At 33.3% G+C, this 20,904-nt stretch overlaps 2 protein-coding genes across 5 annotated transcripts in view; both read right to left on the reverse strand.

Moving 5' to 3' along the window:
• LOC126908721 (uncharacterized) overlaps nt 1-20,904 on the reverse strand; it is a 91,387-nt gene that overhangs the window by 53,727 nt on the left and 16,756 nt on the right. The window lies entirely within an intron of this gene.
• LOC126908719 (protein gooseberry-like) lies at nt 9,817-17,648 on the reverse strand. 3 transcript variants are annotated; one of them, XM_050691032.1, is made up of 8 exons: nt 17,515-17,648; nt 17,380-17,459; nt 16,906-17,219; nt 15,948-16,059; nt 12,982-13,153; nt 12,079-12,350; nt 11,140-11,389; nt 9,817-10,327 (listed from the first exon to the last, which is right to left on the reverse strand). In XM_050691032.1, the coding sequence occupies exons 2-8, from the start codon at nt 17,432-17,434 to the stop codon at nt 10,189-10,191; spliced, it is 1,314 nt and encodes a 437-aa protein (XP_050546989.1). In that variant the 5' UTR covers nt 17,435-17,459; nt 17,515-17,648; the 3' UTR covers nt 9,817-10,188. The 3 variants fall into 3 exon arrangements, with proteins under 3 accessions (XP_050546989.1, XP_050546990.1, XP_050546988.1); XM_050691033.1 differs by having other exon boundaries at nt 9,818-10,327; nt 15,948-16,056; nt 17,380-17,636; XM_050691031.1 differs by having other exon boundaries at nt 9,818-10,327; nt 17,380-17,636.

Below are 20,904 nucleotides of genomic sequence, written 5' to 3' on the forward strand. Positions count from 1 at the left end.
CGGTAATTGTTTTTAACCTAATCATTTAAACGAATTCGTCACGCAGAAAAAATACATCTTCATAATATTGTATTTTATAACCTGTGTACATTTTTTAATAGAATTTTATTATTATAAAAACCATGATGAATGGACCAATCGTCGGTTCTCGGAATACGAAATACGCATCCAGTAAAATGTATTTAAAACAATTTAAATAATTATAATATTTTACCAATCGCTTTGGGCATCCGAAATAGTAACTGACCGGCGCCAGTATTAGTATGATGTACAATTGACGTAGGGCATATCTTAGAAAAAATAGAAGATTTCATATTTATTTCTTCTATAGATTCATTAATGAATATTTTTTAAAAATACCTCTTAATTACATAACCATAAGCTAATTATATCTCTTTTAAAGGATGAGCATTTTGTTTGAAATAAGTCAAGCCATTAAGTATTACAATAGTGCTCGAGCATAATGAAAAATGCACAATAATCACTCAAACTGGTATTCAATACTTAATTTTGTATCACTGCTTTACAAATAGATGCTATTCATCGTGTTGTTGTAAATCTGGGTTGGCAAATATCAGCTAAAAACGAATTATTATCATGATTTATTTTATAATAAATTATATAGGTGTTATTAAAAATGTTGGAAACATTACATAAAAAATGTATTTAAACTTAGCACGTCGAGCGTTTAATCACATAAATCGTTTTAGAAATTTCGCTTGCCCATTAAATGTCAGGTAAGTCAAATAAACATTTGCTTAAAACAATGGCAACTTATTTAGCGAAATGTTTAAATACAACAGACATGACGATATTCTGTAGGCTCAGAGCAGCCAAAAATATCATCTCCGAGGCGCTATCTGATATTTTTTCAGCAAGTACACTGCCGTGGCACTAGACGCTACTAAACACGTGGCATTTTTGGTTATTTTCCCATCCCTGAACGTCATCTTGTCCCCGATGAGTCGTCCTTGACAGCGGGACGGCCAGCAAACGTAGTATCCCATCAAACTTCACAACGTTTCGCCTCCGTGCAATAGCCGCAATTACCTGCGCGCCGGTGTACGGACGAGCGGCGACCGGTTTGGCGAAGACGTCGCAAATCGCCCAAACAATTTATCGGTCGACATAATAGAGTTAATTATGTGCAACAACAAAAACGAATAAATAATAATAGTAATAATAACAAGTAAGCAAAAAGAGAAGCACAAGAGAACCCACCCGGATCGCATGGCAGGCGTATACGACGTGCCCTCTGCCCGTCCCACTCCGCCCGTCCAGCCGTTGACACTTCCATTCTCATTATTATTATTATTGTTATTCGCATTGGATACGTGGCATTGCAATAATGCTGCCGAGACATCAGAATCGACATCCAATAACACGGCGACGGAATGCACAACACGTCAAATACATGATATAACGTCATACACGGCTGCATAATAATGTTGAGCATTACAATAAAAACACAGTGTACTGCACGATCAGTTTATCTCTACCTGTGCGTTTTTTCTCTCGTCAAATTTTTTTATACGTAAGTTAAAAAAAAAAAAATGTTAAACGTTCGGCCATCGACGGACTGGCAAGGAAATGCGTCAAACGAAATCAATGGGCACAATAAACACAATGGTTTATTACATTTTCGATCTTTTGACAGGCCGCGCGACGGCGGCTTACACACTTTGGATACGTACAACAACAACAATAATAATAATATTATAGCCGTGTCCACCGTCTGAGCACGTCCAACGTTACTATCACACAGTCACAAACGCTCACAACAGTACCGGAAAAGACACAAACTTCCAGTAATAATTTGATTTTTATTTTCACATTATCTTTACTGTTTCTCTCTTACATCAGCACACTCGGTGTCTCCCTATTCATCATTATTTTCCACCGTGTATTTATTTCAAGTCGGAGAACGCGCCAGTGGGACCCGCCCATCGCATAGGTGCGCGACACTCCGACAGCATTGTAGAAACATGTCATAGCACCGGTAGTACAGGTAGTCTTGCGCGTTACTGCAATATACGACAGTATGCACTTGATGAATTTTATTGCTTAGACAGCTTTTGATTTGCTCGTATCCTGTCCATCTACTTCAGTCGAGTATAGTGCCCTTTGAAAATAACATTTTGAATGATCACCAAACGATACGCCTACGATTGTACACTTTTATGTGTATGAGTTACTCAGTCAGGCGAGAACAATTGTTATTGTATCCTGACGACGGCGGCAAATGTGAACGATTGCTTTAAAATATAGAGTCTAAATGATGTATACGTTAAGAAAGTTTTGATGGCATGGCGCAACTTCCGTTTTGTCACGTACATTCGCAATAAATATGACATTATTTCATCTAAAAGATCTGAAAGTATAGCTGCTTTGATTTTTTATTACAAGTTATTCATCAAAAAGAAACATAAACGTTAAGCATGAATAAAAATATCTAATATTTCATTCCCAGCCATGTACAGAGACGGATGTACGTTTAAGAAGTCAGGGTGAAAATTGTGTTTTTAAAAAAGATTTTGCTAGCTTTTTTCGCTATTTATTATTTTCATTCGGAACAATTTTTTACTTTATAAATGAAAAGTATTAAAATAAACATTTTTCGAGTTTCAACGCTGCTTTAGATTATTTTGTTTCATATAATTAGTAAATGATTAAGGCTATGGCCGTTTCAAAATAAATCTAGCGCTACCTGTAATAAATTATGACATACTTGACCATATTACGGTTAGACACATTGTTGTGCAACTGCTCTATAAATTTGATTTTAGTAGCTGTCGAAAAAAGGTAAGGCACACTGTACAAACGATTCACAGAAGGCTGGGTGACCTACAGAAACTATTCAATGTGACCTCATAATTTTGGTCAATTGATTTCTAACCTATAAAGATAAAAATGCTACTCTGCGCAAAAGATTTGTGTAATTGTGTCTTACTATAAACAAATTGAAAATAGAAATTTTAAGTAGTTTTTTTATATAATATGTACACATATATACTACGAAAGTTTCCGTTATAATTCAAGGGTAACTAGCGTCTAGTTCCAAAATTTACTAAACTTCCGTATTTAAGTTATATGGAGTTTAATAAACGAATTGTATAATATTTGCGCTTTCCTATTCGTATTAATGAAGAATGCGTAAAAAATTGAAAAAGTCAATTCTAAGGGAATGACTTAACAACGTTGGAAAACTGAATGACACAATAATAAATAAAACGTGACCATTGAGAAAGAAAGAAACGTAGACTGATCGGCGCAATGCAAAATGAGTGTTCAAAATATTAATTCCCCGATGGCCAAAACCAAACAGGGTCCCCTTTAAAAAGGATTACTGATCGAACATCCCTATGGGATGTTCATGAAATGTGTATTAACAATAATATAGATCTAAAAGAAGGTAACATGACACCCAAAGAATAGAGGATTTAGTATTATTATTAAAAGAGGGAACAAGACGATGGGGGTAAATAGTAAATAATGTATCGTCAAACCCAACATAAATAACATAGATAAGCTTATGATTAGTATGATGTCGAAGGATAATTTAATATTCAACAGTAAGCAATAGCATTTCGAAATATTTAACGGCAACTCAAATAATATTTTTAATTAAATTTTGAATATACAGTGACATGCAAAAAGTAAAGTTATGCAACTTGAAGCAATTTACGATGAGTATCATTAACAATTCAAATTAATTACAAACAACACCCGGTAGACGATGGGATCATGATGGGTAGCACATTAAATTGTTCCCCTTAATGTAATGAGCATATAATTCATTATAAAATTTTGTAGTATAGTTACAATATTTTATAGACGTTAAAGAGTTAACAAAATTTTAACTCATTAAATTAATACCTAACTTAAAAATGAAATGTTTTTTTTAAACTGTTCTGTATGAACTGAAATTCAAATTAATTGTCATACCGTTCCAAAAAGTAACAAATTACCTAACTTAATAAAATTGATTTGACGTTTTATCATAAATTTAAATTATAACGCGTTAATTTTTAGGCTTGTATTATGTTTCTAATTTAATTTTAATATTGAATATTTTATGGCTACTTATTATAGTAGATTAATTATTCAACATATAATAAATAATTAAATGTCATTTATGATTAGTTAAATATTTTTTTTATAAGTTATAGCTAGTAAGTATTCGAAATTTAACAAAAATTATATCTATAAATTGCTGCAGTATATTTTTAATTATACTCTAACGCAATATTTAAAACGATTAAAAGACTACATAGAGTACTTGAAAAATACTTTAATAGCAATTAATAGCTTTAAATAAACTTAATAACCATTAAAATCTAATATAATAAATTAAAATTCTTTCTATAATATTAATCGATAAATTAAAAGTACAAAATATTTTGTATAAAAGTAAAAAATGTATTAAAATTTAAAAAAAGAAATTAATTTTTATCTTTTAAATTAGCTGAATACTGAACTGTAATAGTCAAGTATTGAAATTTGATGTCAATTAAACAAACTACAGGAAAACGCTTTAATGATTTTTTATAGATAATAATACAATATATGTTTTGGCTAGCGGATAACAATTAATAGAAAATTCTTTAGTCCAATAATGTTAACCGTTGTATTAATTTAAATCAGAAATTATTAAAAAACGGTCTATTTTATTAATTGCCAATTTACTCTTTCATCTGATCTCTCTCACAAATTTAAATCGTCCTGTAAACTCGATTATTTTATAGCTTTCGATCAATTCAATTAGATTGATATTTTAGGACTTTTTCATAAATATTTACAAGCCAAGAAACAGTTCTTTGACATTTTTTTTATGTTAATTATGGTCACTTAATTTTATATTCATATTAATGAGATATTTTTTCAAATAAAATAACGATGAAAAAGTTTAGTAATGTGTTAACTTGACTGATTTTTTTAAAGAGCATGCTCTTCTAAGCATTTTACATTGTAATGAACTTTATTTTTTTAGAACATTTAAGTTTTGTTTAACTACTTAAATGTGTAAATTTTTTAATTGCATGCATGAGCACGATTATTATTGGCTACAAATACAAGAAAAATCATATTCATTAGTTTTAGACTTTCATTAGATATTAGTATCGTTTCAATAACTTCCCAGCTCGAAGGTTATTTGAACATTTTTTCTTAGTAGATTCCACTGTAGTATTTTATATGATTAACGGTTACTATACTCACTACTAATGAGCAATATTCTTTTCGATCAATATAGTGACTATTTCATATTCACACAAATAGTTTTATGTTTTCAGCACTTTACTACAGTCGATTTTTTCATCGATTGAAAGATGTTTGTTTAAGAAAAAATCCTTCACAGATTTTTTAATCCAAACTATATCAGGTTAGGACACCTGATAATTTAATTTGTATACAATTTTAACCCAATCTCCGTAGTAAATGTAAAATCATTGAAAACTATAAAATTTACACGTTTAACAGTATTCATTACGCGATAATAGAGTTGTTTGATNCGTTCACAAATTTTTTAATCCAAACTATATCAGGTTAGGACACAACTTTTTAATTTGTATACAATTTTAACCCAATCGCCGTAGTAAATGTAAAATCATTGAAAACTATAAAATTTACACGTTTAACAGTATTCATTACGCGATAATAGAGTTGTTTGATAATTTGTGTTGTTTGTGTAAAAAAAGTCGTGCGGTTGAACGTAACACGACGGCTGTATTACAGGCCAAATAAAGACATCAAACGATAAAAAAATGTGTACAAATCGCCTGTATTCGTCTAGATCGTGATTGTACGGGTAATTCGTGGCTTTTACTCTGCATGACAATAACCACACAACCGCGTGGATTTAATAATTAAATATGATAATTTATTTTGCTTTATCAATCGGTTGTGTGTGGATCGGATGTATTGCGTTTGGTCGGCATTAATGAATTTGCCGGTGATTCGGTGCGGCCAGTTACCGCGTGGGCGTGGATCGCTTTCATCGGGCGGCACAGTTATTATTACAAGTTACTGCGGCGGCGGCGACCGGTTAACGTGGACTGTAATCAACGCACAAGCCGCGCGCGTCACAACGCACACGAGTCGACGTCGCCACAGTCCCATAGAGTCTCCTCAATCGCTTTACCGCCTCGCCCTAACCGATAATAACACAACCGGTGCGCGCCATGTGTATACTTACCGTACGCACATCGACTTGCGCGTGTGATGGTCGTCGGTGTGTGTCCGCGATATTATGTCTCCCTGTAATCAAAACGCCGCCCGTTGTTGTTGGGTACATAACGTAATGCGTTGCCGGCACTGGTCCGCGGCCGGCGAGATTCCCATGGGCCGCAAAACAACACTCTATACGTGAGCATTGCCGTGTAGCGGGTCCACGTTCGCCTGTCGATACTTCAGCACAACCCCACGCCTCCTTAAAAAACGCACTCGTACGCGATCATTTTCATAATGATCATCATATTCCGTCGCGCCTACTTGAGCCCGCCGACTATTCGCCGTGATCCCATACAAAACCCGGTCGATCGTGTACATTTTACTGGTTAAAAACGTTTTTTTTATTCTCAATCGCAGTAGCTGACGAAAACTAGAAACTCATGCCTGTAGGTCCTTGGCGACTATTACAGCACAATTTTTAAACAAATTATCATATTAAACTGTGTTGATTGAAAGTTTCGAATTCTGCACGTTTTCTTCTTTGGTGACCTTGTAAATGAAATGTGAAAAGATTTATAAATAAAAAATCGTTAACAGTTAGTTAGTTAAATAGTCTGAATAACTAATACAACCACATTAAAAATATAACTGTAGTAATTATTAGCATTAAATTTAGTAACTATGAGTATGGCGATTGGTCAATTTGTTAAACGTAATGGAATTTCTAAACGTATTTCACCTGTGGTAATAGTTTTAGTACAGTACAAAGGCGAAACTTAGCCGAGTCTTCTCATTGACAGACTCCTCAGGCAAATAATGGTAGTAATGCTTTACATGTCTTGTTATTTTACTATTTGATATTATATTACACTGTATTATGTGATGACAACGTTTACTAAGTCGGATTAAATCAATATTCTTAAATTTCCGTTTTCAAAAAATAGAGTAAAATATTTTTTAAGATGACGTCTAAAAAAAATTTATTTTAAAATGTAAAAGTTTTTATAAATTTTGTGAACAGTTGAAATTGCGTGATGTGCTGAGGCTGCCCAATATTATTGCATTGGTCTTTTTTCACATTACACTTTTTATAGTTAAATACCACAGTAAACCGCGGTCTTTGTGGGTGTCCGCGTGACACAAACGGTATGCGTCTATTGTTGTTGTATGCACAAAATATAAAAAGATATGTATTTTTTACAATAAAAAATACGACATATGGTTCTTTTTTGTTTAACGTGTACCGACCGCATTAACATTACACAACAAAGGCCATACTTACATCTCCTCTGCTTGTTATTATTATTTTTTTCGTTTATAAACCCATAAATCCTTCAAAGTGACATTTGAAAAGTCCGTTTGCCAACAAAAATAACCGACATGTCTGATGATGATCCATACGATAAGATTAGACATTATACGGCCTAATCAATTACTTTTATACTTTAATGAAAACAAACGAAGTTAAGAAAAAGGGATTCAAAAACGCTTAGATGCGATAACTATGAAAACTAAAAATTCAAAATAATGTGAGAAATATTTATGTATATCAATAGACTTATATTTATTTATACTGCCATAACTTAAGGAGTGCATAAAATTATTTTTTTATTTTTCGATAATAAAATCTAATATTAGAAATAATATTTAGTGGATACAGCGTAGATGCTTAAGTTTTTTTACTGTCGAATTTAAAATTTAATAATTGATTAATATCACTATACGTCCAAGATAACCGTATAATGAAATTCATGATATTTAATATTTTTATAAGATTAAATATAGTTTATTGTTTTCTATCTAAAATATGGAAACTGTTCATATGAAATTTGACTTGGACTTTATGGAAAATTTTAGCTTTTAATGCTAAAATAAAATAAATTCTTATGGAAGATTGTGGTTTTGATGTCGTTAAACTTAATATGTCGTTTTTCACGATTGCTATACGATTATTTTACACTCACATAAAAGTTAAACGATTATATTATTCTCTAATACTTAAATTGGTCTGATGATTTCTTTGGATCATTTCTATAGTTTTTTTAATCTACTATTCAAACATGGGCCTTTTATAAGTATAAGGGAAATCCATGGGTTTGTACTATAATTGGTAATTTATATTTTTTTTAGAAATTAATGATATAGTCAAAAATATCTTCATTAAAAGTTTACTTTGATCACTAGAATATTTGTCTTTCAGGAAAGCTAATTTCCAAGTAATGAAAATATCTAAAAAAACTTTATAGTTTGATACGAAAATAATTGTATTTAGTGGTTTATTAGTTGGGTTAGTTTGGACTGTCAAATAATCTTGAAAGACGTCATATTTACTTATTTACGAATTTACATTGTACATTTAATAAAAAGTTAGCTTTGTTTATTATTTAGTTATACTTAAGGATTCAGTATAATATAGATAAATTATGTATAGAGTTTATTAAGCTGCATATAAAATGTACTTAACATACACATGGGTTGTATTAAGTTTAAAAAAAAGTCAATTTCGTAGCATTGTCTAACCTCAATCTCTATTTATGTCGTAGTTATCAAGTATTGTGTGTTGATAATTGAAAAGAATTGTCAATAAAAAAAAACTTTCAAATAATTTAAGGTGGTTTTGCAAAATATTATTAAAAATGTATAAATCTCGCATTTAAAAAAATTAATATAATTTAACATGAAATCTAATTCATGGACTCACAAATTGGATAGTTGGATTCTTTTTTTATTGTTCAATGAAATATTTTATAAATTCCCTTCCTAAAATATTAAAACTTTTTACATGTGAAAAAAAATATAAATATATCTATCACTAATTTCTTTTCCGATTACATTCTTCGAGTAAAATGTTCATTATCATTAAAAAAAATTGAATCATTTTATCATGTACCATTATAAGATTGAGATTTAGTATAACTTATCGCATTAGGTATCTATATTATTACTAAGGAGTACCGCCGAAATAGAGCTATCTAAATATGATGAGTAGTGCATTTATTTAGGTAAGTATGACGTCTGAGTAAGAAGATTCACGATATTACGTCGTCAAGACACGTTTAGGTAAAAAATACGTAAAGACCGCCCTAGTTGCTCACATAATAATACAGAAAGACGTGTAACCGTCAGGAATGAAATCAAGTCAAAATGACGAAAGGTCCATATATTGTACGCATATTACATGGAAGATTAAACCAGTGTGGATCATACGCTCTCTATTCTGTACTATATTATTCACATATCCTCCTACTCGATGATCCCAATGTAATTATTATTGCAACCGTCCATCGGCCACAATATAGATGGCATAATAATACAGGTAATTTTTTTTTAGCATTTTCAGTTATTTCCCACTGCTTTCAAAACAGTTTGTACACAGCCAACAACAACAATTGCATTTGGCTCGTGCAATCTTTTCAGGAAATTTTATCCATTGTGTGTGTCCGTGATCCGGCTCTTAAGACCCATTTCAACTATAGGCCACGGACAATATACGCCTAATAATGGTCACTGGCACTCCAACAAGTGGTCAGTTTTGGGTTTCATCACCCGGTCCGATTGAAAATGTGCAACATGTACTATAATAATAGAATAGGAGTATATAGAGAAAACGACGAGGTATTTGATCGTACAGACGGTTTTTATTGCCAATAATAATAATAATAATAATACAATACAATTTATATTTACAAAAAAAATTCAAATAACTACTATTACTATGTGTATATGATGCATAATAATATGATTACTAAACGACAATGATGATATAATATTTATAATTAAAAACATTAATTATGTATAACAAATAAGTTCATAATAATAGAATATTAAAATGCTACTATAAGTTGAAATGAAGTACATATTTCGATAGTAATGCTCATTTAACAATAATTATGATAAAATATATTATCCGGAAGAAAAAAGAACACAGGTTAAGGAAGAGGAAATATCGACGCGTTCAAGTAGTAATAAAAGTATTATGTTACATATGTTTTGACGGTGTGAGTCATTTGAGAGATTGGGCTAATGCACTCTACCACACATAGCGTCCATTTGAGACAATTGACCGAAGTAAGGATAACCAGATTTTGCTTCACTGGCCGAATGAGGAGCCAAATTCGTACCGGTCGGGCCGTATATGGAATTGCCTCCGGCGAAAAATCTATTAAAACGGAAAACACATTTTATTAATAACTAGTTCAATTTATGTCGATAAAACGATTAACTTGTACTATTAAACAATATCGGGTTTCCCAAAAACCAAACTGTAAAACCCTTTGAATTACGTGTGAGGTATGAAATAAGTATATTTATTATTGTAATTGTGAGAACCGCTTATAACTTATCGCTAACCAAAAACTTCTAGGTACGCTTTAGTATTTTTTTTTCGTTAGCCCTTCTCTAATGAATAAACGCGGTGGTCATTATTTCATTGTATTTCAGCGGCAATTTGTGTAGTGGTCGATTTGTAAAAGTCACCTCGGTCGGCATCATCGTCATCGGGAACTCGGACGCGGTTGTTACCACTGTGCTGCATGGGTGGTAACCAGTGCAATGCTACAGCAGCACGGTCGTCTAATGACAATTCCTTTCTTCTGATACCTTCCATACGGGACCGTCAAAAAATAAACAAAAAAAAATTTCCCCCTACCCCGCGCCGACAATTTATCAGGTTCTATCCTATTTATGTCCGGACGTTCTCTTCATACGCGTTTCGATATTAATTTACAGGCATTACTCATCGGGCGGCGGCGAGGGACCAGCAAAAAGACTGTTACGAAACACGAGATACGTGGAAGTACTTACGCGCGGTACAAATAGACAGACAAATTACAAGTAATCCAATTAGAAATGTCTATTGTAACTTAATGGACGGGGGCACATTCTTAACAGATTTGAAATCACTTTAGCTCCCTTAGGGTTCAACAACCTACGAGGTTTAGTATAGGCACGACACAAACAAGGTGTACTTACGAGTAGCTGTCCGGGTTCCACGCAGTTTCCTTGTTGGACTTGGACCATCCGCCCAACGAATGGTCGGTACCTTGTGGTGAATACGAAGAGCTGTTAACAGTTGCAGTGTTCTGGTGATGATGGTGATGCGACGCGTGTTGGTGATACATGTCGGTGGTGCCGTTTACACCTGTCGGACTACCGACAGTTGCAGTTCCGTAATTTCCGGTGTAGTAACCAGTGCCTGTGGGCCAAGCGCCATGAGTAGTACCTGTAAAAAATAAATAAAATCCATACTGTAAACAACTTGATCGAAACGAAAGTTATTAAAACGCTCTAAAAACCGTTAACAATGTTTCTCTTTAATAAAAACATCGGTTATTATGGTCACCCGTTTGACATATTATACATCATGTTGTATCGAAATGACACCCTAATCTTTTGTAGTACAAAAAAAAAAACGCGTGTCTTCCCACCATTGCACGCACATGTAAAAAATAAATCACACAACAGACATTATTACAACGTGCACTCGTCCGGAGTCGTGAGTGTTTAATAATATTCTTGTAATAAATACCACGTACAGTACCGGTACATAATATGTTATTATATTTTGATAAAAAATTGCCAACGTCGTGAATATGATATTTTTTAATTTTACGTGCGTATGTTTCTATCGTCTTGTTGTATCCCCACAACGCAATATAATTTTAATTCATTATTATTATGCTTCTCGCGAGGGCAAACGCGAACACGGCTATTACTAGTTAAAATGACCGATGTTCAAAATAAAAAAAGTACCTATTAATGAAACGTTACCGTTGCAGTGTTAATCGTCTCGCACCGTGTAATTTCCGTGATGGCCTCGTATATGAGACATCATCATTATCATTATTACCATCACAACGTATGTGGCGGCTGGCTGGCCACCGCGTTGTAGTAGTAGTGCTCATATCTTACCTTGGGGTGAATTGAAGCTGGTAGAAGCACCGTGATCATGGTGATTGCCGGCGCCGCCGTATTGACCGTTACCGCCGTTGTGGCCATTGTGACCGGTCTGGAAACCGCCGGCAGCAGCGGCCGCCGATAAGCTGACCACAGCAGCGGCTGCGGGGTTGAAAGCCGCGGCGGCCGCTGCGGCGTTCATGTGCTGGTGTGTGCCCATTTGCTTTCTGAGACGAGCTCGGCGGTTGCTGAACCAAACTTGGACTCTGGCCTCGGTTAATTTGGTCCTGAAACAACAAGTAGTGTGCGTGTTATTTACCGTTGGTGGATTGAAAGTTTTATTTTTCGAACCCAACCCGCGTGTCACGTACGTGTCGGCACAGGGCCGTTTCCAGGACGAGTCGTGCACGGCCAAAAAATATAATGACCACCAGGATGTCCCCAAAATATAATGGCGAACGTCGCGTCGTGTATTCGTTATTTCGCCCAATGTTCGGCGCTATTATTTTTCACCGACCTCTCAGCCTCGGCCTGACCCTTATGACACTCCACAATACACATATACGCCGCAGACGTGTTCCGCCGAGTAATGTTATAGCGAACAGATACTCGAGTCCGATCGTGAGATAGCGGCGGCTCACTTTCACTGATGTCGGCGGCCACCCGAAGCCGGTCATTAAAATATTATCATTATCATTATTATACTCCGGAGAGGGCCCCGATCCATTACTCCACGTATTACGCCCCTCTTAATCGCACCCACCGCGTTTTGGTGTCTTTTTCATCATCAACGGTCCGGTACAGTACCCAAAATAGACGCGCACACAACGTAAACGACGGGCTAAACTCGCGTTGATAATAACTTAATTACTGTACCGTAACGATCATGATAATATTACGTTTAAACGGACGTCTTACTTTTGAGCCAGTTCTTCTCTGGTGTAAACGTCCGGATATTGCGACTTGTGGAACGCTCGTTCCAAGTCTTCCAGTTGCTCGCCGGTAAATGTTGTTCTGCTCCGGCGTTGTTTCCTCTTCAGATGGAAACCTGGTTCGGATTCGGTATCGGAATCGTCGGCGCTACTCGGTCCTGAAACACACACACAAAAACCGATTAAACTATTTGGACGTCCACCAAACACAGGGCGGTCGAGTGAATAATATTATTGCATTTGTCATGTGCCGGGCCCACAGCGTGCCCCGTACGTGTATTGTTTTTAATGGGTCTAGGCGACGAGGACTACTACACGCCGATACACTGACAGGACGTTTTTTACCGGGGCCGCGGGGTCATAGGGACCCAATGAATGATCACCGTAAATCTATACCGCGCACGTAACCGCCGTTTGTTTTTTATTAATTTACAGTCCTGACGTATGCAAATGAACGGTGTCGGCGGCCATCGTTGATTGATTCCACGACGTCCGCCNTTACAGTCCTGACGTATGTAAATGAACGGTGTCGGCGGCCATCGTTGATTGATTCCACGACGTCCGCCGCCTTTGACAAATATCCGGACGCTCAATCACAGCGAACCAAACCGTCGCCGGCAGTGCTTTTTAATTGTTACCGATATATTTTTACATGCGTTTTGTGGAATACGCCCTCGGGCACAAGAACTCTCCCGAAGTAACACATGTTACCGCGTTGCTGGTATCCTATTTTTCCGATAATTACCCACAGCCCGGACCGTTGGGCTTTCCGTGTTCTTATCAGATCATTTTCATAATAACCATTACGCGCACATCCAGTTCCGATCGCCGAAACTGTTGTTACCGGTACAATACGGCGTGTTTTTTTCGTACAGTTCACATTCAACGGAAAAAAACAATGTAACTGTTATTATTATCAAGTACCGAGAAAGTTAAATTGAGAGGCAAACGCTAGTAGATACCGATCAGCACTTCCCACGTCTCGCATTGAATTTTTCGCCATTTCTCGAAGCGAACTAGATGGACCAATGCCAGTCTCGTTGTTGAGTAGGCGGATTAAATGCGCATATTTTGACGATGATGAACTCCTCGTAGATAAGTTACACCGACAATTTTACCGACGCAAGATCAACGTAATTATTACTATGATAAAAACGAATATTGAATTCTTAATATTAATACTTTCATGCGATACATTTCACCAGAGCACATCGTCGCGGCAAACCGGTGCTTGGTCTGATTAAAATATAATAAAATACTGAATTGTCATTATGGAGAATTAAATAGTATTATTTAAAATCTATGTGTTAAAATTTATGTTTGCCGTAATTTGTCTAACCGCATTCAAATGGATTACCGGTTTATCCACTGCGTTGTGGTGGTCGTTCGATTACAACACAACAATTTTCACACGTTATTATAGTTCAATAAACAAATCATCAGCACCATATTATAATGTACCAAACGATAAATAAATTATTAAAAAAAGTTCACAAAAATATTATGCCTGATTCTGTCAATGCCTTCGTAGAAAACCGAGCAAGCCACTTGGTTTAACTTGATATTTAAAGCAAACTTATAATCCTGTCAACATTACCTTAAGTGATTGAAAATAAGTATTATTAATCGTTGTAAAATAACATACGTAAATTGCGTATTTACTTATGCATATTATAAATGGCATACTTCGCATGAATAAATAATGACTCTTATTGGTACAAAAGTAATAACAATATAATACTCTACTTGTTCCACGTACTCGTGTATTATATGAAATATAAAAAAACCGAACGTTGATCTTTGTTGTATGCAGCATTATTATTTTTATTATAACAGTTACGCATTTGAATAGCAAACAAATCATGACGACAGACGTTTTGGTGCACAAAGCGTGCGACATTATTTAAAAGATTCCGGTGGGTAGCGATTAAAGTCGGCTGGATTTAGAAGATACAAGCGCGTGTGTCTCGCGTGTGATTAAATTTTAGCGAGATGCCGCCAAATCTGAAGACTGAAAACACTTATATAGTAATGCCCGACCAAGGTGTGCGGGCCGACAACTTTGAAGAAGAAAAATCCATTTTTAAATTACAGCGAATTAAACGAGTTTTACATATGTCGGCAAGCCTTTTACATTAAAGGACACCCCGCGGAGACAGGTTCTTGTGAAGCTGCCGATGCTGCTGCATCGACCAGTGTACATGTGTATGGTAATATACAAATTATATTATTTTAAACGTCACGATTACACCGAAAAATCTCAGGTCGTGTGTTCGATTGCATTATAACTACAATTTTATTATTACACAAGTGTTAAATAATATATTTTTTGGGAGAAAAAATATTTTTCAACAATAAAGAAAAATAGCTCGGGCCAACACATGTTATTATGCTGTACAGCGCATAACATAACGTGATAATATACTGGTAGCCGTAGTGTCACTAAACGATGGTGGTAAACGCCTATTTCCGACCACCCCGTTGACAAGGTGATAAATCGGCCGGTCGTGAATTTTTTCCTTCTCTTTTTATATTCTGGGTGAAAAAGTGTTAACCGTAAAACCTCCCCCGTGGTAGCCGCCGCTGCCGCCTCGACGAACCCTTGGTGGTCGTCGCGATTCTCACACACTTCACGGGCACGCCTTTCTCCATACAAGTATTTCTTTTTTCTTTTCTTTTTTTTGCGGTCGGCCCAAGTACAATGAAATGGACGGTATCCTTTCGGTTAACGGTTTCCCCGGTAGCTAATACCGAGTAGCCAAAGTCGTATATCACCCACGATGATAGAGTTGAAACGTTGCCACAATCGGCCATCCCTTTTTATGACTTTTCCCTAAAGACCCGTTATGTACGTTCATAGACCGGCCTCTTGCAGGTACCGTGTTACCAAACACTCATATTTACAACAATGTATAGATCATTAAAACGTCATATTCTAAACTAGACACTTACCTAGAATACCATCTATGGAATGGTTTTTCAGCTCGTCCCTTCTGCCACCGCGCAATAATCTACTAATAGAACTGATGGACGGTGCTGAATTTTTGTCGCAAATGCCATCCTGCTGGGAAAATAACAACAAAAAATCCACATTTTTAGTACGCCTAAAATATGTTTAACACTGCTACCATACTACTTATGTTGGAAACAAATGAATGGAATAGGAAGTTTACTTTATAAACGCATCGCGATTCAATAATTATTTATCATTGTAAGTAATACACTATCAACGATTTGAGAATTAAATAAAGTTTCAGGAACTTGAAAAAATCGAACCAAAAATTTGTTTTTAGACTCAAATTCATATGTTTTTTTACTTTTGGAAATAAGAAACATTTTAATGTTTTCCAGTGATTTATCAAAATTACAACTTATTCATTATTAAAAGTAGTAAAATTATATAAGTTTAGTATTATTAAATAAATTAATGAAGTGATAAGCTCATAAAATAAACTATTGGTGTCTCTATAATATGATTATTTAATCAGCTGATAATATTTCTCTGATAAATCGACTAAAAAAATTGAATTAGACTCAAATTATTCGTAAAAAAACAATATTAATTTTTAAATTGAAACTACATTATTTTTTATAAATTTATAACCTATATGTGTTTAATCAAATTACTGGATATTTTTGTAATTAATTATTCCGGTTATTTGTGAATGAATAAAAGTTTTTGCAGAAAATTGTATTTCTTTCACAGAAATAATTGTTCTGATCACAAAGTTTTATATATTTGGTATTAAAGTGACTTTAACGATGGCTAATACGATGTTATGAATAATTTAAATCTATATATTATAAAAAGTGTTGAAAATTATTTAAAATATACCTATTTTTATTTATCTAAAATAAATTAAAGGCCCTCTAAAGCAAATTGTTAGTTTAAAATCAAATTCAAACACACCTTGACTAATTTATCACGGATTTCCCAACTGAACATTGCCGGGTTGGCTTTTTTATACTCTTCAATGCGTCTCTCTACGTCGGGAGTGGCCACCCTGGGTTTACTTCCGCCGATCACACCAGGTCGGATGCTTCCGGTTTCTTGATACCTGTTTAGAATCTTGGAAACGCAACCATGTGATACCCTGAGCTGTCGTGATATAACACACGGCCGGACTCCGGCTGCAGCCATTTCCACAATTTTAAGTCTAATGTGATTCGGTAGCGGGCGACCATTGATGAAAACACCTCCTAGCTGATTCATACGACCCTGGCCTGTAATATATAGAAAAACAATTGGTCGATTAATTCATACTCGTTCCTATAACATAAGATATTTGAGAGCCTAATGAAATTTATCGGTCTGATATTATCACAGTACTTAAACTTAATAATCAATTCAGTTACTGCAAGAAACATTTTAATATTTAATTACCTTGGAATGGATATCCTGTGAAATATGGAGTCATGTTTAACGTTGAAACAGCCATTTTCAAATACAATATATTATAACTCCTAAAAACAGTTAGTTAAGAGTATAAATTTAAAAATGATTTAATAAATAACACACTACAGAGCACAAGATATATGTAACCAAAAAATTGAAAAATCACCCAACACTTGGCCGTAACCGAACTGTTACTCACACGATGACCGCAAAACGTATACTACCGACCTAGTCCAGCATCGCGATCGGTTACACCGGCAAAGAGACGACCCCGCCTGGTAAACAAGAAACACGAAATCGGTCGCTGAGAGGGTTCCCATTGGACGGCCGTTGTGAATATGGGCGTGGATATCTTTGATGTTCCCCCTAAAAAATGATAGTTGAAAGAAACAATAGTGCATGTGTATACATTTTTACTTAAATATTTGCTTATTTATCCTGCGTGTAAACCCTTAAAAGATTTTTATTCAATGAAATATTTTAAGAGACTAAACGTATTTAACTTGTATAATAGCCAAAAGTCAGCTTTACTGATTAAAAGAAAAATGAATTGGAATCAAAATCTTGTTTAAATAAAGAACGCCTAAATATTTTGTATATTATATGTATATTCAAATTTGGAAATTATATATTTTCAAAATGTACAATTATAATAAAGGGCCATAACAAACCCAGCAGAAATATAGTTATTACAAAATTATTATGAATATTGTCTAGCGCTTTAGTGATTTTAAAACAAAAATTAAATTATAAAGGTATCTATAATTAGACATCTCTCTATGACTACAAAGCAAATAAAACTTCAAAGTTTTTTTAAGAGTCGGATATGTCTTTTAAAAAAATGCTTAGACCTAAAAATTCTTAACATCTTGAAATATCGCATTACTCTAAATTTGGTTATTGTATACGGCAAACATTTTCATTTTTTGTCATAACTAAACAATTAATACACAATAATGTCAATAATTATGAATAAGTTTAACGAAAGTTTAATGTAACAAACAATACTATAATGTCTCAAGAAAAATTGCGATAGCATCCTGAATTATACATGCGTATACCTAAGACTGTGCATGTTAATGACTTTTTTGATTCGTTAAGATTGAGTTAATTGAAAAATGTTAATCAGTTAATAGTTAAAGTTAACTCGTTGTTTTTTTAATAAATTAAATCAAATGTTAAATTGATAAAGTGTAATTGCTAGTAAGTTTGCAAAAGCCTTTCATTGGTTAATAAAAAATTTTGGATTGACTAATGGATTTCCTTCCAAAAATTTATTTTTTATAATAAAACATAAAAAAATGTGAGATATAATTTCATTTTAATTATAAAAATTCATTGATTTTTATGTAAGCAAGTAGAAATTGTATCATATCGTTTTTATGATAAAAATGTATATCTGGACAATTGAGATTTTTTTTTGAAAAATATACAAAATGTTAAGTTATTAAAGAAACAGATCAATTGTTATAAATGAGAACAATAGAAACCCGTTTCCTTACTTACTGAACACTCTATATGTTTACAATGTGACACATATTTTAATAGTTCTTGAAATAAATAATAATTTTTTTTTTTTTATAATGTACTTTTACAAAAACCTTTCGAGTTTTTGTTTTATAAAAATAGTGTAATATTTTAAATAATTTCGAAAAACGAGATATGTAGTTTCATTATGAAGTAAACAACGAAGCAATAATAAAATAATAATTTTTCAATAATTGTCAACTAATAGAATTTTTTTTTTATTTCTTATATTTAAAATTTTACCAAAAAAGAGATATTTAACGAAAAATACCAAAAATAATCGTTTATTTTATATCAAATCATTAATATATTCTAAACATCTCCATTAAGTTAAAAAAATTAAGTCAACTTTACCTTATTAACTCGTTTGTGCCCAGCTATACGTATAATCTTTATACTAAAAAAAAAAAACAATGGCTAAAGAAAACGTTTAAATAGGGTAGTTCTATTATAAAAAAGTTATATCATTTCATTCAATAAAATAAGCTAGCTTATTGATGAATTCTTTTAATCATCAATACAAAAATGTAAATTGTTTTAACCAAATCTGAAATAAATACTATTATAATTTTATAAAATTCAGAAATACACAGTAGTTAATTAATGTTACCTACTTTTAAGATTTATGGATATAACACATGTATAATTACATAAGTTTATTTCATAATAATGTTTGAAAATGATTTAGTTCAGGTAACATTTTATTTCGAGCTAACAATAGCTTATGGCTACGAGCTCGTTTTGAAATAATTAATGATACCGTAAACTATGTTAAAATGTTAACTGTACATAAGAACTTAAAGAAACTCGTTTCTTTTGAATGATTTTATTAATTTGCTCTATTAGGGGTATGAATATTTAAATAAAAAACCAAATGTTGTGATGTGAGTAAGTATTTTATGAGACCTGAAGGTATAAATAAAAATAAATGGTCAGTTGAAAAATCTCATTAACCAAACGTTGAAATAACATCCTACCGAAATATTCAACAAACTTATTGCAGAATTACGAATGATTTCAACCACAAATATTATTAACATTTATCATAATTATACAGCTATCATTTTTTATAATATTTTGAAGAACCCATTTTGTATTTTTCTTCTTGAAAACGTTTTTGATTAGTTTTGTTGTATTATAAGAAATTGAAAAAAATGGAAAATCTTCATATTCAATATTTTGGTTGTGTGATGTAAATGTATAAATTTTATCGATCATTCTATTCAACAAAGAAATTGAACGACAGATTTCTCTCTTAAAAACGCTAACAATCGTTAAAAAAAGTACAATAACGTAGACTGGTCACGAGTGCCATTGACCGCCATCGACAGGCAAAACTATATACGCCACTGAATGAGGAATGTCCATGTGATCACTCCCTAGAGAGTACTTCATCACTTTTTTCAAAATAAAAATGTAAACACGACACGTTTGGCTGAGCAACAGACTTATCTCCCGCGAGACGTAGTCGAGTACATCGGTGACAGGTGCGTTCATAATAATGGCTACTTTGCAAAATCAATGTATAAAATATCTATCAAATATATTTGTGTTATTTGACACGTACCTAACTGAATTTTTATAAGGTGCATATCAATTCACATGTATCAATAAACATTCAAGTATACTACAAACTTNGTTGACACGTACCTAACTGAATTTTTATAAGGTGCATATCAATTCACATGTATCAATAAACATTCAAGTATACTACAAACTTTTTACTCAATCACTTGTAAAAATTGTGCTAATTGTTTTTGGCTGGTACATAATTTTCCTTAAAATTTATATAATGCAATATATTTTTAAAAATTATTAGTGAAGTAAAATATGTAATAGTTAAATATAAAATTATTATTTTTATTATTAATTTTAAAAATAAGCATTTAAGTTAAAATTATCAAAAATATAGTTTTCACTTATATTGACAGGTATATTACTAAATTAAATTTCGAAAACGATACAGTTTTAGAACAAGTAATGACA

Source organism: Daktulosphaira vitifoliae, unplaced genomic scaffold, assembly GCF_025091365.1.
Source record: "Daktulosphaira vitifoliae isolate Bord-2020 unplaced genomic scaffold, ASM2509136v1 Scaffold_5, whole genome shotgun sequence".
Lineage (NCBI taxonomy): Eukaryota > Metazoa > Arthropoda > Insecta > Hemiptera > Phylloxeridae > Daktulosphaira > Daktulosphaira vitifoliae.